Consider the following 17,943-nt stretch of genomic DNA (forward strand, 5'->3'; position numbering starts at 1 on the left):
TGAGGTTCAAATGATTCCTGTTCCTCCCATATTCAAAAAACATGCCATTCACACCTAAGGAAAATTTTGGGGAATGTGGGAAGAAGTAAAAGAATATATTTATTATATATGATAAAATAATAAATTTGCTTTATTGAATTGGGATTTTTGTGATTCCACTCTAAAACATCATGTCAGAATCTCACATGCTCATTTTCACCAACAAAAACAGATCATATCACATATAACAAAAGCTGTGTGACTCCATCACGTCCTCAAGTAGCAGTGACCTTGACAGCCCCCTCCCTACCTCCCCCATTCACACGCTTGGCATCGAACGGTCCCCATCTGACCACAAATGAACAGCCGGTGATCGTTTGTCATTTGCGTGGACAATGAGCGTAAGATGCGTGCGTCACGGTGCAGCTCTGTCCCACCCTGCGTGATGCTGCATCCCACCCCAACCCCAAGACCCATCCTCATCCCCTCCCCTCCCCTCTCCTCTCCTCTCCTCAGTCATCCACCCGCCCCATTCAGGCACACACACGGTGGATGTGCTACCAACGCTCCTCTCTTTCGCCAGTTTAATACAGATACGTGGATATTTCCGACCTCTGCAAAAGACTAACGGTAAGCCATAATGTGTCTTTTTACTCATCCTTCTCAGCACAATCCTCACAAACTTAAAAAGTCATTTCCTGATGGATTACATAAAAGTTGCATTTAATCTTTAAGATTTGAACAAATTGTTATTTTTAATGTATGTTTTCTAAAGGGAAAGTAAGGGTTGTGTTTTTTTGTGTAGTTTTGATTGTGACGAGTCAGTTACTGTCGATGCTGGTTTACTGGGTGCAGCACAGTCCCTGGAGTTTATAGTCGGTTTAAAATGGGTTTTATTTATTTGAAAAATGAATTTAATCTGCAATCTTTAAATGATTGGATCCAAGCCAAGAGGCAACACCTCTGGGTGATATATTTTATTGAAATTCCATTAAAAGCCACTTTTCAGGGTGGATGCTTTCAGCAGAATATGTAGTTTTTATTCAAATGTGTGGTTTCTTCCCATCGACACGTTTTAAATGAGTGTATACGTGTGTGCCTCTGACCTTGCTGGAGCTAGAACGTAGCCAGAATGAGAAGTGAATTATTAATGAGGGACTATTGATTTCTATGACAAGTGTCACTGTCTTGTGTCGTTGTTAAAAAAAAATGCTTGAAACTCTTCCCAAATCATAGAATATCACATAAAAACTGACGGCTGTTGCACTCTTTGCATATTGTCCTATATGAGTCCACATCTGTTACAGTGGAACCTTCAAGGTCGAAAACAGTCTGTTGGGGCATGTTTGTTCACCTCTGATTTTTTTCATGTTTAAAAAACAATACATTTTCACAAATAGAATAATGGAATGATTTGTTCCTGCAATGCATTTGTAAGCAATTTTTGAGGGAAAATATTTTTAACATACAAGTGTAACAAATAAGTTACCAGTAATAAAACCAAATCCCTCACTCTTTAATGATGCGTGACGGAGGTGGAGGATTTTAGGAAGTGGAGCTGAGCCTTGCTGATGGTGAGTCAACTTCATGCATCATGCTTATCAACTGCCAAACAAGTGAAAAAAGTAGTCAAAGGCTGTACATTGAAACAATATATAGTAAAACTAAAGTTCCTAAAATACCTACTAACCCGTTGGTGGCACATAACATGAATGTGCAGACGGAGATTACTGCATGTGCCTGGGAGGTGAGTCTCTTCAAACTATATATAGCTAGATAGATATATGGATGAAGGGATGGATAGATAAAATCGGGGCTAACAAATAGCCTCAGTGTCGCGGTGTTATAACCCTTTAAGCAATGGCTATTCTAACACAAATGGTGGAACAACACATGTAGACAGACAATATAACAATACTCACAGGTATATATTCTTTATCCTTTGCAGGGAAGAAAAAAAACTACCAATATTACTGCGTCCTACTGAATCAGTTGTGAAACCTTTCTTAGTGTGTCTGTACTATACTGCCCCCCTGGTAGGGAAGGCGCGCATCCCGGAATGAGCAGCACAATATCCAAGCAAAAACTGTTTAAATCTTTAAATTCTATTTAATTATGTAATTTCTGTATGTTTTTATTGAGTACTCTTCAGACCATCAGCTTGGGGGTCATCATGTGGATTATTGGATGGCAGAGTTGGTTTCATCTGGGTTGTCGCATCCTGTACAATGTCTCGTGTGCTGTAGTGCAGAACTGAATGACAAGTCAGAATGAAGGCCATCCATCCATCCATTTTCTACCGCTTATCCGAGGCCGGGTCGCGGGGGCAGTAGCTTTAGCAGGGACGCCCAGACTTCCCTCTCCCCAGCCACTTCATGGCTTTACAGTTAATGCATGTCGGATTACGCAGATTTGTGAATGGCTGTGGATTATTACATCATAGGCTCATGTTGACATGCAGATGAGTCATGCATGCAGATGTTGAGAGATGATGGGGAAAAAAAGAACACCAATATTAAAACTGAGGTAAGAATTGCATGTCAAAGAAGCATGAAAGGGCTTATATTTTGTAATGAAATTGAACTTTTAGGATGGATTTGATGATGGTGAGAAAGTGTTTGCTATTGCATCATTTCCTGTATCCAGAAATGGACTTTGGGGGTGGGGTTTTGTGAATAAGCGAGAAAATTAAGAAAGGCTTGTGATGTGGATTTGCCGGACACGTGACGGCTGCTCCCAAAGCGTCATGTTCCTGTCCTCCATTAGTTTGGGATGAGGCAGCAATGTATCTCCCTGATAGAGGGCTGGGTGACCAAGGAGGTAGGTCTCTACTGGGCTTCAGGGGATTAGGGGATTTACAGGGTTGGGAGAGGGGGAGCTTCACAAAAGTTAAGCTTGCAGAAAAGAGAAATTAAATTTGTAATTTGCACGATTGGGAATTTTTGCCAACACCATGAAATGCAGTGTGTGTTGCTGTTTGTTTAGCACATACATTTGAAATGTACTGTATGTCAAAACAAAGCCTACAAAAGGTCTTATTCATGATGACATGCTTGGGTATTTCATAAAGTACGGAAGCGACCTTTTAAAGTGTTATTTCTGGATTGCGAACAGGAAAAGGAACTTTTAAAATACTCTTGATCAAATGGATCACTGTCTTTTGCTGACAGCATCAATATTCATCCATTCCTTTTTTTTTATTGCTCTTGTCCTCATTATAGCTGTTTTTTTTCAAATGCAGGACTGAGGGCGAAATAAAGAACAAAAGCAGCTGTCAATCTTCAGCATCTCCTCTCTAAAAGCTCTTTAAGGCATCACTTCTTCCACTTCCCATCAGTCTCCAGCTCCCCCCCGACTCCCCTTCCTGACCCCCGGCTTCCCCGATGCCTAAAAACAGCAAGGTGACGCAGCGCGAGCAAAGCCATGAGCACGTCACAGAGTCTGTGGCTGACCTGCTCGCGCACGAGGAGTCGCTGGACTACAAGAACAGCTCGCTGAACGTCGGCGCCGTGGCCGGAAAGAAAGCACCGCAGATAGAGGTGCCGGAAAGCGACGGACGCCCGGCCTGGAACAGCAAGCTGCAGTACATCCTGGCGCAGGTGGGCTTCTCTGTGGGCCTAGGGAACGTGTGGCGTTTCCCCTACCTGTGCCAAAAGAATGGAGGAGGTGAGTCGGGTCGTGTATTTTGTGACTCCCGTGTTTCTCTTAAGCTATAAAGTACAGTAATCCCCCATCCATCCATTTGGGTCCATCTGTTTGTGATGTTTGACAAGAAGGAGCTCGGAGTGAAGATGTACACTGCTGCGTTAGCTTTCCGTGCTAGTGGATTGCGATTGACTTACAACTGTACACTGACATGGCCACAACATGAAGCACCCCAGCACAATCTAATGATTTTAAATCCCAAATTTCGCCTTGACAAAAGTTAATACAGTAAGCCCTCCCATATTTGTGGTCACTATTCCCAAATTCACCAATGCATTGTTTTCTGTGGGACCTATGCTTCACCTATTTGTGTTTTTGCACTCTTTTTATAAAGCTTAAGACAGTGATTATCAAAGTATGGTACCACTAGTGCTACGGGGTCTCCCTGTAGTGGTATTCAAAAGACTCACTGCTTAAATACAGTTGAGTTGGATTTACCTTTTAGGATTAAAAGTTCAATCATTTAATGGGATAAATTGATGTAATAAATACAAGAAAATAGCAAATGTAGAGTATCTTGATTAAACTATATTAGAGAAAAAGCTAAATTAAAGCAGTTACTCGCAGAGCACATATTGCGGTTCTCTTTCTATAGTTTCACTGTATAGCGGATTTTTAAACCATATCTAATTTTATATTGGGATTTTTTCGCTATTTGTAATTTGGGATTTTGCGGTGCAGACTTACGTAGCAATAAGCACAAGCCAGGAGGAAAGAGTGCGTAAAAGATAGAGCATGTGTAAGAGGCAGCACTATCTTGAGTCAACATTACACTCCGATTTGTTGACTTTTAAAGCGACACACATTCAGAGTCACAGATACTAGAGTGTAGAATGTGTGGATGGCAACCCCAAGTGGACAAAAATAATATCTGCACTTCACATGCATATTTTGTATTGGTAATATGTATAAAGCTTTAAAACATATATAATTAATAAAATATATGGTTGCTACTTTGCAGATTTTTGTCTATCGGGGTGGTTCTGGAATGTAACCCCAGCAATAAACGAGGGACTACTGTATAGACGGACAAGCATTTTCACTCACATTCACACCTACGGACAATTTAGGGTCTTCATGAATCTCAGACGTATGTTTTAGGAATGTGGGAGGGAAGCCGGAGTACCCAGAGAAAACCTACGAAACAACATGCAAATGGCACACAGGAAGGGCTGAGCCCAGATTTGAACCCTTAACGTCAGAACTGTGAGGCAGATGTGCTAACCACTAGTCCACCATGTTTGACTAGAAACATATTTTTCTATAACATTTTTGTTTTGGTAGCTCTACCTTTTTCTTTTGGTGACATTCTCTTCCCACTACAGCCCAACTGTACGTTTTCATGTTAAATAAAGTACTGTATCTGTTTTTTCGATCCGCACCAAAATGTCTTGATTCTCTCCTTCAAAGCCTTCCAGTCAATTGTTTCGTGTAGAAAAAAAAAATGTGGCTAAATTTAACTGCACTATTGATTAGACTCGTGGCAGGGCACGCTGTGTGAAGCGAGATTTAGCAAAAGAGAAGAACATAATCAATATGAAGATAGTTGTATACTGGGATGCATGAAACATCTTCCATTCTCCACTCATGTTTATACCTTCTCTCCATCCATTCTTCCCCCTCTTCCCTTATCCACCTTTCTCTCTCCATTCTTTCACCTCCTCTTTAAATCCTGTCTCCTCTCAGCTATCCTTTCATCTCATATCCATCCATCCTTTCACCTCCTCTCCATTCATACTTTATCCTCTCCATCTATCATTCCATCTCTTCTCATCCTTCTTTTAATCTCCGCTCCACTCATTCTTTCCCGCCTCTCAACTCATCCATGCTTTCACCTCCCCTCCATCCATTTCATCTCCTCTCCATCTGGTCACCTCCTCTCATCTCAATCCTTTCACTTCCTCTCCGTCTTTATTTGACCTCCCTTCTGTTCACCCTTTCATTTACTTTCCTCTCATCCTTTCTTTCACTTTTCCTTCTGTCACTTCCTCTCTGTCCACCTTTATTCCTAATGTCTCTACCCTTCCTCTGCTGTCCCCCGTTTAAAATAGTCGTGTTTCATTTTCCTTTTACTACCTCGCTCCTCCATCCATCCTTTAGCATCCCCTTTTCTCCAGTCAGCCTTCCACCTCTGCTACATCCCTCTTTTCACTTCCTCTAATCTCCATCCTTACATTCACATCATCTGTCGTTCCCTTCACTTCTTCTCTTCCTTTCACTTCCCATGCTATGCATTCACCTCCTTTCCATTTAGACTGTCATCCTTGTGGCTCATTTATTCTTTCACCTCCTCTCCTATCTAGTCACTTCTTCTCCTCTTCCTTTTGCTTCCTGTCTTCTCCAGCCATCCTTTCATCTCCTCTCAATCCACCCACTTCATGTGTGCATACAGTTGCTATTATTGATGCAGTTCATGTTTGGTGGCTATAAATCGCTATATCCCAGATGTTGACTCAATTTTTGCACATCCTGATTATATCCCGGAGGATTAAGCAGCAAAGGGACAAATTTAGACGGAGATTGAAACATTAATTGAGGAGGAGTTTGGTAAATATATTTGACTTTAAAAAGACGCTGTTCCTGCCAAGATCATCTGCAAATCTGCTTGATTACGCTGTGTGTCTTATTCCCTGTAAATCAACAAGCCTCTCTATTTTTCAGGCGCTTACCTCGTCCCTTACTTCATTCTCCTGCTTGTCATCGGCATCCCGCTCTTCTTCCTGGAGCTGGCTGTGGGTCAGAAGATCCGACGCGGGAGTATTGGAGTGTGGAACTACGTCTGCCCACGTCTGGGCGGGATCGGGATGTCGAGTTTGATGGTACTACAACTACAGCCATCCATCTTTTTATTTTCTTCATAAGGCTCGTGGGTAACTGGAGCTTAACCCACCTGACTTTGGGGAGAGAGTTGGGGTTCACCCCTGACAGGTTGCCAGTCAGTCACAGGTCACAAATAGACAAAGAAACATCCACACTCACATTCACAGCTATGAGAATTTAGAGCACAGGTGTCAAATTCATCCAGCCTGCCACATAACATTATGTGGCCCACTGAAGCAAATAAAGTGTCTACTTTCTTTTCATTTTGGTAATTTAAGTAGTTTTCTTTTTAATTTTTCACTACATTTTTTGCTTAGGAAAGTCCTTTTTGCTTAATGCTAACAAACAATGCAAAATGCCACTGGCATGCTAATGGGTAACATCGATACTTGGTTGGTTAGTTTTTAGAAGCAACAGATATTTGAACACAAACAGTGGAGCAACACATGTAGACAGATAATATAATAATACTCACTGGTATGTATTCTTTATCATCTACAAAAAATGACTAACACAGCAATTTACTGAATCACTTATAGTAGTAGAAGAATCATTACTATTTTTCATTTGTGTCTGCATGACTGTATCATACTGCCTCACGGTGACCAATGTGGGCACACCTGAAGGAGCAGCACAATAAATTGGATTGGTGCATTAAGTCATGATGTACAAGCTGTTCGCTTCTTCACATTGTATTTCATTATGTTATTACAATATCATAGAGTGCTATATTCCTTAAAAAAAAATGTTGGGGTGGGAGGGTGGAACAGATTAAAGGTCAGTTAAAAATGTTCTTGATAACTCTAGAACCCCTTTACAAATCACATCCGACATTTCAAAGTGATTATATAGCAGATATACAGCAGTTAAATTGATTTCAGATAGTGTTGAGTTTCGAGCATGGTCATGGAACAAATTAAACTCTTATCTCAAGGCACCACTGTATTATAGTCTAAAATGCTTCACAAGCAAGCATGTATGTATGCAGGTAGAAGTTAGTCCATCCCCGCAACAACCTGCCTCCCCCTCCTGAGTACATGGGAGGTATTGACATGTTTGACAGTGAAAGGGAGCCTTTCTGTCGAGTCGCACAGCTGGCGTAGATGTATAGCTAAAAATATCTCTGAGAGTATCGGAGTTGAAAAGAGAGCACTTTAATTATTCACGCCTCCCTCCAACTCGATGTAGCCTCTTGCACGACTGGCGGCAGCATGAGCATCATTGTGCCTCCATCGGTGCTTATAATGTCTGTCTTTCTGTCCATCTAGGTGTGTGGCTTTGTGGGGCTCTACTATAATGTGATTATAGGTTGGAGCATCTTCTACTTCTTCCAGTCCTTCCAGTATCCTCTGCCATGGAGCGACTGTCCTATTAGGAAGAATGGGACGCTTGCCAGTGAGTACACAACAGCCATCTATCCATTTTCTATACCACTTATCCTGTTCAGGAATGCGTGGAAACTGGAACCTGTCACAGCTGACTTCGGGCAAGAGGCTGGGTAACACCCTGGACTGGTCGTCTACCAAGCACATATACACAAATAAACGTTCTCACTCACGTTCCCACCTAAGGACAATTTAGAGTCTTTGATGTGTTTTATGAGTTTTGAAATGTTCCCACGGTCCAAAATCATGCAGGAATACCCAGGGAATAAAAACATGCAAACTCCATCTAGGAAGGAGCCCGGATTCAAACCCCCAACCTCATAACTGTGAGGCCAATGTGCAAACCACTCGCTCACTCATGCCATAAAATTAAAAATTAAATAAAACGTTTGGAAAACACTGTATTTTTTAATTTATGGTTTATTGTTTATTTCAAAAATGTAAATAGTAAAACTATTTTACATACACATTTTACATGTTAGATTTATTTGATTAAATAATTGTTATAATTAAATAAATTGTAAATAGGAAAAAAAAAAACAAGAATGATTGTCATTTTATTTTCAAAAATCATTTTGGGGATACATACAGTGGTGCCTTGAGATACGAGTCTATGATTGCCTGTGGTGGCCAAGGCGGGCACAAAACAGGGAGCAGCACAATGAATTGGATTGCGACATTAAATCATGGTGCATAAACTGTTTAATTCTTTAAATTGTATTTAATTGAATCTTTTTACTTTCTTTTATAAAGTACAATATTATAGAGTGCTGTTTTTCCTCAAAAAAACAAACTTTTGTTTTGGGGGGGCTGGAACAGATTAATGGCATTTCCATTAATTTCAATGAGGACAGATCATTTGGAATACGAGTGTTTTGAGTTACAAGCGTGGTCACGGTACAAATTAAACTTGTACCCCAAGGCACAACTGCATTGTAACTTGTTTTTTGACCACCAAAGTTTGCCCACCCTGCATTAGATGGTGCAGGTTGTATCTAGTATTACAGCCAGTGAGAGCCTGTCTGTCTTGCCATGTATTTGTTTTCATCAGTCTTTGTCCCTCCCATAATGTTCAGTTGTGGAACCAGAGTGCGAGAAGAGTTCGGCCACCACTTACTTCTGGTACCGCCAGACCCTGAACACGACCAGCACCATCGCAGAGAGTGGCGGTCTCAACGTGAAAATGACTTTATCTCTGCTGGCCGCCTGGATCATCGTCTGCCTTGCCGTCATTAGAGGGATCGCCTCTTCTGGGAAAGTATGACAAAGCAGAAGACGTGAGGGACGGCATTGAGCTGCTACAACATACTGTTTGTGTTCATTTTGCCTCACAGGTGATGTACTTCAGCTCCCTTTTCCCCTACGTGGTTCTCTTCTGCTTCCTGGTCAGAGGGTTGATGCTGAAGGGATCCGTGGATGGCATTGCTCACATGTTCACTCCAAAGGTGAGCCCAGCAGAACTACTGTGTGTGTGTGTATGTGTATATATATAAAAATGGCACATAGCTCCAAAATAAAAAATTTCTCTGACGTACGCCAAAACGAAAATCAAACACCCAAAAACCTCTCACTCAAACTCACTGACACCCAAAAAACTCTCATACACAAGTCTCCTTCACCCAAAAACACCGCTCAAACCCAAAAACTGTCACATTTACCAGAAAACCTCACTCACCCCACAAAAACTCCCACTTTCACCCAAAAAAATTGAGAAAAAGGCGATAGGTAAATGTGAGGTAAATGTGAATTTGTGCGAGGTAAATATTGGTCTTTTAAGTATATAGAACCACCGGTACTTTAACCTCCGGTTCCTTTGCCTTTTTACATTTTTAAACTGACAAATGCCTATTCATATTGTTGCATCTCTTAGCTGGAGAAGATGCTGGAGCCCCAGGTGTGGAGAGAGGCGGCCACCCAGGTGTTCTTTGCCCTGGGTCTGGGCTTCGGAGGAGTCATCGCATTCTCTAGCTACAACAAGATAGACAACAACTGCCACTTTGACGCTGTGCTCGTCTCCTTCATCAACTTCCTCACGTCCATCCTGGCGACACTGGTGGTGTTCGCCGTACTGGGCTTCAAGGCCAACATCATGAACGAGAAGTGTGTCGTAGAGTACGTTCCTGAAGCTTTTTCTTTCTCCTTTAGACAGTCATGTATGTGTGGTCACTTCCATGGGCCACAATATTAGGTGCACCTGCACAAGCAATACAACAGCAAAATCCTGTAGCTGGTGGTATTACACTTTACAAGTGACTATTGTTGTGATATTATGCCTTTTATTTTGCTTCCAGAGAAACATGGGAGTCACAGTCTTGTAATATGACTAATATTGACAAAACAGAAATAAATAATACATACCGCTCTGGTTAGCACATCTGCCTCACAGTTCTGAGGACCAATATCTGTTGTTTAAAGGGTTATTACACCCCAAAATCGATGCTATCCGTTTGCTTGTCTATGATGTTTCCCAGTACATTAAGCTAGCGGACCTTACGGCAAAGTTATGTGGTTGTTTTGTGGAATTACTTTTTATTTTATGTTTAGTCAGACAGTAAACTTCAACTGGCAGTAGCAGTAACAGTGTTGCTTAGTGAGTTGAGTTGACTGCCACCATACAGCGCTCGCATCTGAAATTTTTGCTCGCAAATAAAACAAATTAAAAAAAAAACGACCAAATGACGGCTCATATCGTGAAAAAAAATCTTAAATCGGGTCACTCGTATCTCAAGGCACCACTACAGTTTCCATATTCTAGATACAAAATAAGGAACAACTCAGAAATTAGGCAGTGTGCTGTACATTGTGGCCTGGTAAGTGTACAAGGCTCCAGTGGTTATCATATTTTGATATATCTTTTCAATTTGTGTACCATTTTTGTCGATACAGCAACGCTGAGAAGATTGTGGGATACCTCAACTCAAATGTGCTGAGTCATGATCTGATCCCCCCGCACGTCAACTTCTCTCACCTCACCACCCCCGACTACGCCGAGATGTATCAAGTCATCAAGACAGTGAAAGAGGGCAGCTTCTCCCAGCTGGGTCTGGATCCTTGCATCCTGGAGGATGAGCTCAACAAAGTGAGCCAGCACTGGCCCGTATGTGCTTCCACAGCAGATTCTGTCCTTGACTCATTCTCTTGACTGTATATGTGCAGGCTGTTCAGGGCACCGGTTTGGCTTTCATCGCTTTCACAGAAGCCATGACACATTTCCCCGCTTCGCCGTTCTGGTCCGTCATGTTCTTCTTCATGCTCATCAACCTCGGACTGGGCAGCATGATCGGCACCATGACTGGCATCACCACGCCTGTCCTCGACACCTACAAGGTGCAGAAGGAGCTTTTCACAGGTAAACAAGTAATTTATCTGTTGAATAAGTAATTTATTTGTTGAATATACAGAGGTATTTTGAGGAACCAGTGACACGACTTCAACTTTTGAGACATGAGAAGTCATTCAGCCAATTTTTTTGCTTTGACTTGCTCCGTTGAAAATTTGAGACACGACTGCTGTATGGTGGCAGTGAACTCCCATCCATCCATCCATTTTCGACCGCTTATCCGAGGTCGGGTCGTGGGGGCAGTAGTTTTTGCAGGGACGCCCAGACATCTCTCTCCCCAGCCACTTCATCCAGCTCTTCCGGGAGTATCCCAAGGCTTTCCAAGGCCAGCCGAGAGACGTAGTCTCTCCAGCGTGTCCTGGGTCGTCCCCGGGGTCTCCTTCCGGTGGGACGTACCCGGGACACCTCACCAGGGAGACGTTCGGGAGGCATCTGAATCAGATGCCCCAGCCACCTCATCTGGCTCCTCTCAATGTGGAAGAGCAGCGGCTCTACTCTGAGCTCCCCCCGGATGACTGAGCTTCACACCCTATCTCTAAGGGAGAGGCCGGACACCGTGCGAAGGAAACTCATTTCGGCCGCTAATATTCGGGATCCTGTTCTTTCGGTCACGACACACAGCTCGTGACCATAGGTGAGGGTAGGAACGTAGATCGACTGGTAAATTAAGAGCTTCGCTTTTCGGCTTAGCTCCTTCCTTACCACAAGGGACCGATACAAAGTCTGCATCACTGGAGACGCTGCACCGATCCGCCTGTCAATCTCCCGTTCCGTTCTTCCCTCATTCGTGAACAAGACCCCAAGATACTTGAACTCCTCCACTCGGGGCAGGAACTCATCCCCGACCTGGAGAGGGCACGCCACCCTTTTCTGACTCAGATTTGGAGGTGCTGATTCTCATCCCAGCCGCTTCACACTCGGCTGTGAGTGAGAGTTGGAGATCACGGCTTGATGAAACCAACAGAACCATATCACGAACTCATCTCAACTAATTTCACAGTGAGCAGCAGTTGTGAAGCTAGTAAACAATTCTTCAAAAAGAGGCTTCAAGCTGTTTAATGTCACATCCGGTTAAAGTTTACCATCAAACTAAACAAAGAAAATTACACATTTCGTGCTAAAAGAAAAAAAAAGAAAAAATACACACATAACTTTGCCTTTAAGTTCGGTAGCCTAATGCTAACACATAATGGGAAAGACCATAGCTAGGATGATGAATAGCATCTCGATAGCGGTGTTATAATGCTTTATGTAACAGATATTTGAACGCCAATAATAGTGCAACAAATTTCTAAGACAATATAACAACACTCACAGGCATATATTCTTTATCCTTTGTGAAGAATGACTATTATTACTACAGCTTACTAAGGAGCTGAGATGTCTGTATTATACTACCTCCAGGTAGCCAAGGCGTGCACCACAGAAGGCACAGGACAATGTCTATTGAATTGAAGCCAAAAAATTTTGTCATTACATTGTACTTATTTATGTCCTTACCGTATGTTTTTATGAAGTCCCAGAGATTGACTGGCATCCAGGGCAGGGTTTATTCCACCTCTCGTCCAAAAGTCAAGTGAAATCTGCTTAAGCCGAGCTGTGACGCTAATGAGAACAAACGCTATATAAAATGGATGGATAGCAGGTGTTGCTGTACCTCTCTAACTCTGTAGGTGGCGTTACTGTGTAAGCGAGTGCCGACTAAGACACAAAAGCTTTTTTTCCCCAAATAAAAGCGTAGTTTACACCATCCAGATTTTCACCACGTATTTCTTGTCAAAAGAAAAACAAAACACAAAAATCTACATAATTTTCACATCAAAATTATGTGCCACAAAAGCACAGAAAAAAACTGCAACTACAATATAAAATCAAAATGGAACATCATTCTTTTGTAAAGGCAGAATTTTTGATACAGCTCGTGTATTGACTTTGTGCAGCTGTGTCTAATGCTATGTCCAGTTAAGTGTCCCCTAGTATGTCCTTTACGAACGTTTTTTTCCCCCCACTTCTCTAGTGTGTTGCTGCATTGTGGCTTTCCTGTGCGGCCTGCTGTTTGTTCAGCGCTCAGGGAATTACTTTGTCACCATGTTTGACGACTATTCCGCCGGCCTGCCTCTTACTGTGGTGGTCATCCTGGAAAATGTGTCGGTGGCTTGGATTTATGGCACTAAAAGGTACAACAACTGCAGATGAGTGTAGGTAGGTGAGTGGGTCATTGTTTACAGAGGCAGGAGCCTGCATATATTGTTTAATATTTCTGCTCCTCTGTTGCCGACAGATTCATGCAAGATTTGGAGGACATGTTGGGTTTCCGGCCTAATGTGATCTACTTTTACTTGTGGAAGTACGTCTCCCCAATCTGCCTAATCGTGCTCATCTCGGCTTCTGTCATAGAGATGGCTATCAGCCCACCTGGATACAACGCATGGGTGCAAGAACTGGTCAGCCTGTTTTTCAGCCTTTTCCTACCTATTGTTATATAGTCATTACAGTATATACACTAGTACAATCAGTTATTGGATTTGTACAACTAAATTGTCATTTTATCATTTCAAGGGGGGGGGGGGGGGGGGATATAAACAACTGCGATAGACAAATCTCATAAATCTCTCATAAATGGGATATGGCTGTGTTAAAAAATAACCAATCGCATCCACACTCATGTTAAAAGTGAGTCAGCACTCTCTTGTCACCATTTAAAGTGCCTCTGATTAACCCAAAATAAATTTCATCAGTTCCAGTAGTCAAAATCTTTCAAACACATATAGGGAAATGTGTTAAGGTCCAATGAAATCAAGGTGGAACTTTTTGGCCATGATTCTAAAGAGTATGTTTGGCACAAACAAAACATTGCTCATCACCAAAAGAAGACCATACCTACAGTGAAGCATGGTGGTGGCGGTATCATGTTTTGGGACTGTTTTGGCTTCTGCTAAAGAAAAAAAACAAAAAATGTCAGGAAAAGGCTACTAGAACACTTGAAAATTATTTGGGGTTAATCAGAGGCACTTTAAATGGTGGCAGGTGTGTGCTAACTCCCATTTAACATTAATTTAAATGTGATTGGTTAATTCAGAACACATCCACAACACAGTTATAAGAGGGTGTGTACAGGGCACACTTGAGTTGTATAGGTTTTAGGTCAAATTAAAGTTGGAACTAGTTCTTAAATAAATTATTTCGTCTCATTTTTTTATATCACAAAAACATGGCGATTTAACAGGGGTGTATAGACTTTTTATAGCGACTGTAGGTAGGTAGGTTGGAGGGTGGCTTGGTTTGAGGTGAGGTTCAGGCAGAGCTAGGATGGGTAGGTAGGGGAGTAGATAGGTGCTCAGGTAACTAGGTGTTTCGGCAATTGGGTGAATAGGTAGAAGGTAAGTTGGTTGATTGGTAGGTGACTGGGTTTGAGGTAGAGCGAGGTAGGAGGGTAGGGAGATGATTTGGCAAGTAGGTGGGTCAGTTAGGTAGGTGGCTAGGTAGGTAGGTAGGTGATTAGGTAAGTGGGTAGGTAGATAGGCCGGTAGGTGGGTTGGTGATTGGGCTGTACATGTGGTAGTTTGGTTGGTTGGTAGGTGGGTACATAGTAGGGTAGATAGTTGCTAGGTAGGTTGGGAGGCAGGTCAGATGTAAGTAGGTAGGTCAAAAGATGGCTTGGTTTGAGGTAGGTTTGAGGCAGAGCTACGTATGGACTGCAGGTAGGGCTCTTTCTTAACTATTCTCAGCTTTTACTAGAATGGAAATATTTAAATTGTGATTCTTCTAAGTCACACGTAGTGACTCAACCCTGTGTGTTTTTAGGCTCAGGAGCGCTTCCAGAGCTACCCCACGTGGGCATTAGTCATGTGCTTTGCGCTCATTGTGGTGGCCATGCTTCCTCTCCCCATCGTCTTCATCGCCCGTCACTTCAACCTGATGTCAGACGGCTCCAACAAGCTGTCTGTCTCCTACCGTAAAAGCATGATGAAGGACATCTCCAACCTGGAGGAGCAAGACGAGTCCAAGTTCATCCTCCGCGCCAAACCCGGCGATGTGCCTGCTTCATTGGCGGCCCGCAAAGCCTACTTGGCTCCCAGTGGAAACAAACCCCTGGACCCAAACTCCTTGTCTCCTAAAAACTGCTATGGTACGGGCTATCAGAATGCCGCCATCAGCCCTACCACACCAACCACTCCTATAACACCTGAATCTGACTTTTAATTCTATCATCCACTAGTCTAGTTTACCTTCACGAGGGGGCCAAGAATCCCCACCACTGCCCTCAACAACAACAACAAAAAAAGCATATTTACAAAGCTGCAAATCACTGAATTCATGCACTTAAGATAACATTTCCTTTGCCTTAGCACAAGGAACCTCAGAGTTTAATGACGCACCACTCACTACTACTAAGGCGAAGACCACCCAGACAAAGGCTGTCTTGACTTTGTGTTGTGCAACACAGACAAGGTTATCTAATGCAGTGATGTCCGTGTGTGCACACATGGCAGCGCCTCTGCACAAAAATAATACTTGTATATATTTGCAAAGCTCTTATTGTGTATCATAAACTACAGTACTGTCTGCTCATATTCACTGTATATCCTCAAATAGTGGCCGAGCAGTGTTTCCCAACCTTTATCGAGCCAAGGCACATATTTCACATTAGAAAAATCTCAAGTCACACCACAAAACAAAAATGTCACACAAAGTACATATATGCTGAAGTAATGATGATCAATTTACGCACAAATTTACTTAGTATGAAATTTGGGCCTGTTTAGTTGAACACAAAGCTGTTATTCTGTTATATGAAGATACTGTAATTGTACCTTCTGTCATCTAGTGAAAAAGCATTGAATTGCTCTGTCTGTCACTATATGTCGCTGGCATAGACAGTAGTAAATAAATAATTTTTGGACCAATTAAAAGTCAAATTGGAACACCTGATCATCTCTTAAGGTACAAAGAATGTTTTTACTCAACTGTAGAGAGTGTGATGCATCTACAGGGAGGTCTTCAGTTTACGACGGGTCCATACGATGTTTCTAGATTACAAATGGCACACAATGAACTCGTTTGCACAGCAGCATAAGAATATGTCAAGACACAGCACAAGAAGAAACAGTTAATACTACTTCATGTTTTACATTTGATTGTGTTATATTCATGGCTTAAAGTGTTATTCATTCATCTATTTACTGTAAATATGACTTGACTACCATGTTATCTGAGCGAGGTTAGTGTTAAGAGTTCCGAGATACATACAAATTAAACGGGGGACCCCTTGTATTGGGGGTAAGCTGTTTATAAGGGAGGTTTGTGAAAAATTCATGGCACTGGCATTTATTTGAGGTTCGGTATTCATTTATTCAAGTGGAGTGTCTACTAAAGGAGAAGCCACTATTTTAGGATCTACGGTATTTCTTTTCACTTCTGCGTCGAGTCTGTATATGGTTTATGTTCAAGGGATGGACCTACTGTAATACAATGAACAGTGCACACTAACAGTCATATCATCATCCATTACACTTCATCACATTAATTCCATTTTATACACCAAAATTAGAGGCACACAGCAAAACACTTGAAACGTGAATGTTGCAATAGACTTCTTCAAAAGCACAAAAGAGTTTCCACTTAACTGTGCACTAGAATGCAGTAACGATTATCTAAAAGCACCAATTTTCCTTTTTAATTCAACTATGACACACAATAAATTACTGAACCTAATCTCTGACCAGTGGTTGCAGCACTGTGTATACAGTACACGCACAATCAGTGCTCTGCTGACACACTAAGGCAGTTACCGAAGCACAAATTATATCCAAATGTTGTCTAAAAACTATTCAATACACAAATTGCAGCACTTGAGTGACAATTCCAATCTGTTGTAAACGTATTACATTTGTCACCAAAAACATCAAGTGTGAATGGTTAAATAAAGATGGCTGTTTGATTTCTGTACCCACTGCTAGTGCATCGTTGAAGATTGTACACTAGCACATCTTCTGTTACATATATCTTTATTTTCTTAACCCATAATATTCAAACCTGTGCTGTTATTAAAATGATTATATTTATATTCCTGTATATTTACGGTATATGTAGATGTGATGAATAATATCTTCTTGATGATGTATATTTTCATCTTAATTGTACATTTAAAGACTATTTTTGAGTTTGTGTACATGATGTTGACTGGTGGAGGTGATGTTTGTCACACTCAGGCCTAACGTGACTTTTTCCATCTCGGAAAAAGATCCAAGGAAAGCAAAGATTGTATTTACTTGCACCATCCATTGTTTATCTTCCAGTGTGTGATTATAGTAAATATAGTCTCACGGGGCACTTTTGTGTGGCTAAAAAAGTTAATTTTGCATCTAATTTTCTATAGAATTTCTCAGTGTGGAAAATAGAGATTGCAAAATTCTGCAATAATGTAAATACTGACATTTAAAACATTTTGTTCAAAATATTGATTTTATTCAGGTGACGTATCAGTCTGATCAGTAAGTCTTTCATCACAGAATAATGAATGTTATGAATACACAATGAGATACAAACTTGTATGTTTTATGTTGTCCTCATAGAAGTCTGTGCAAAAGAAATAAAACTGCAAAATAAATGTGGCTACAGGGAAAACGTGATAGAAATGATCTGATGCAATTTCAGCCAAATAGATATCCTTTTCTTGTTCTGGTTGCTGTGTATGTGTTTGTGCACTGTATA

At 41.6% G+C, this 17,943-nt stretch overlaps 1 protein-coding gene across 1 annotated transcript; it reads left to right on the forward strand.

Moving 5' to 3' along the window:
- Positions 1-455: 455 nt before the first annotated feature.
- Positions 456-17,910, forward strand: LOC133483355 (sodium-dependent neutral amino acid transporter SLC6A17-like). Its single transcript, XM_061784463.1, has 12 exons — positions 456-609; positions 3,221-3,645; positions 6,346-6,503; positions 7,773-7,899; positions 8,966-9,147; positions 9,224-9,334; positions 9,760-10,001; positions 10,776-10,968; positions 11,046-11,238; positions 13,247-13,406; positions 13,511-13,673; positions 15,034-17,910. The coding sequence occupies exons 2-12, from the start codon at positions 3,363-3,365 to the stop codon at positions 15,430-15,432; spliced, it is 2,211 nt and encodes a 736-aa protein (XP_061640447.1). The 5' UTR covers positions 456-609; positions 3,221-3,362; the 3' UTR covers positions 15,433-17,910.
- Positions 17,911-17,943: the final 33 nt, after the last annotated feature.

The sequence above is a fragment of the Phyllopteryx taeniolatus genome, chromosome 9 (genome assembly GCF_024500385.1).
Source record: "Phyllopteryx taeniolatus isolate TA_2022b chromosome 9, UOR_Ptae_1.2, whole genome shotgun sequence".
NCBI lineage: Eukaryota > Metazoa > Chordata > Actinopteri > Syngnathiformes > Syngnathidae > Phyllopteryx > Phyllopteryx taeniolatus.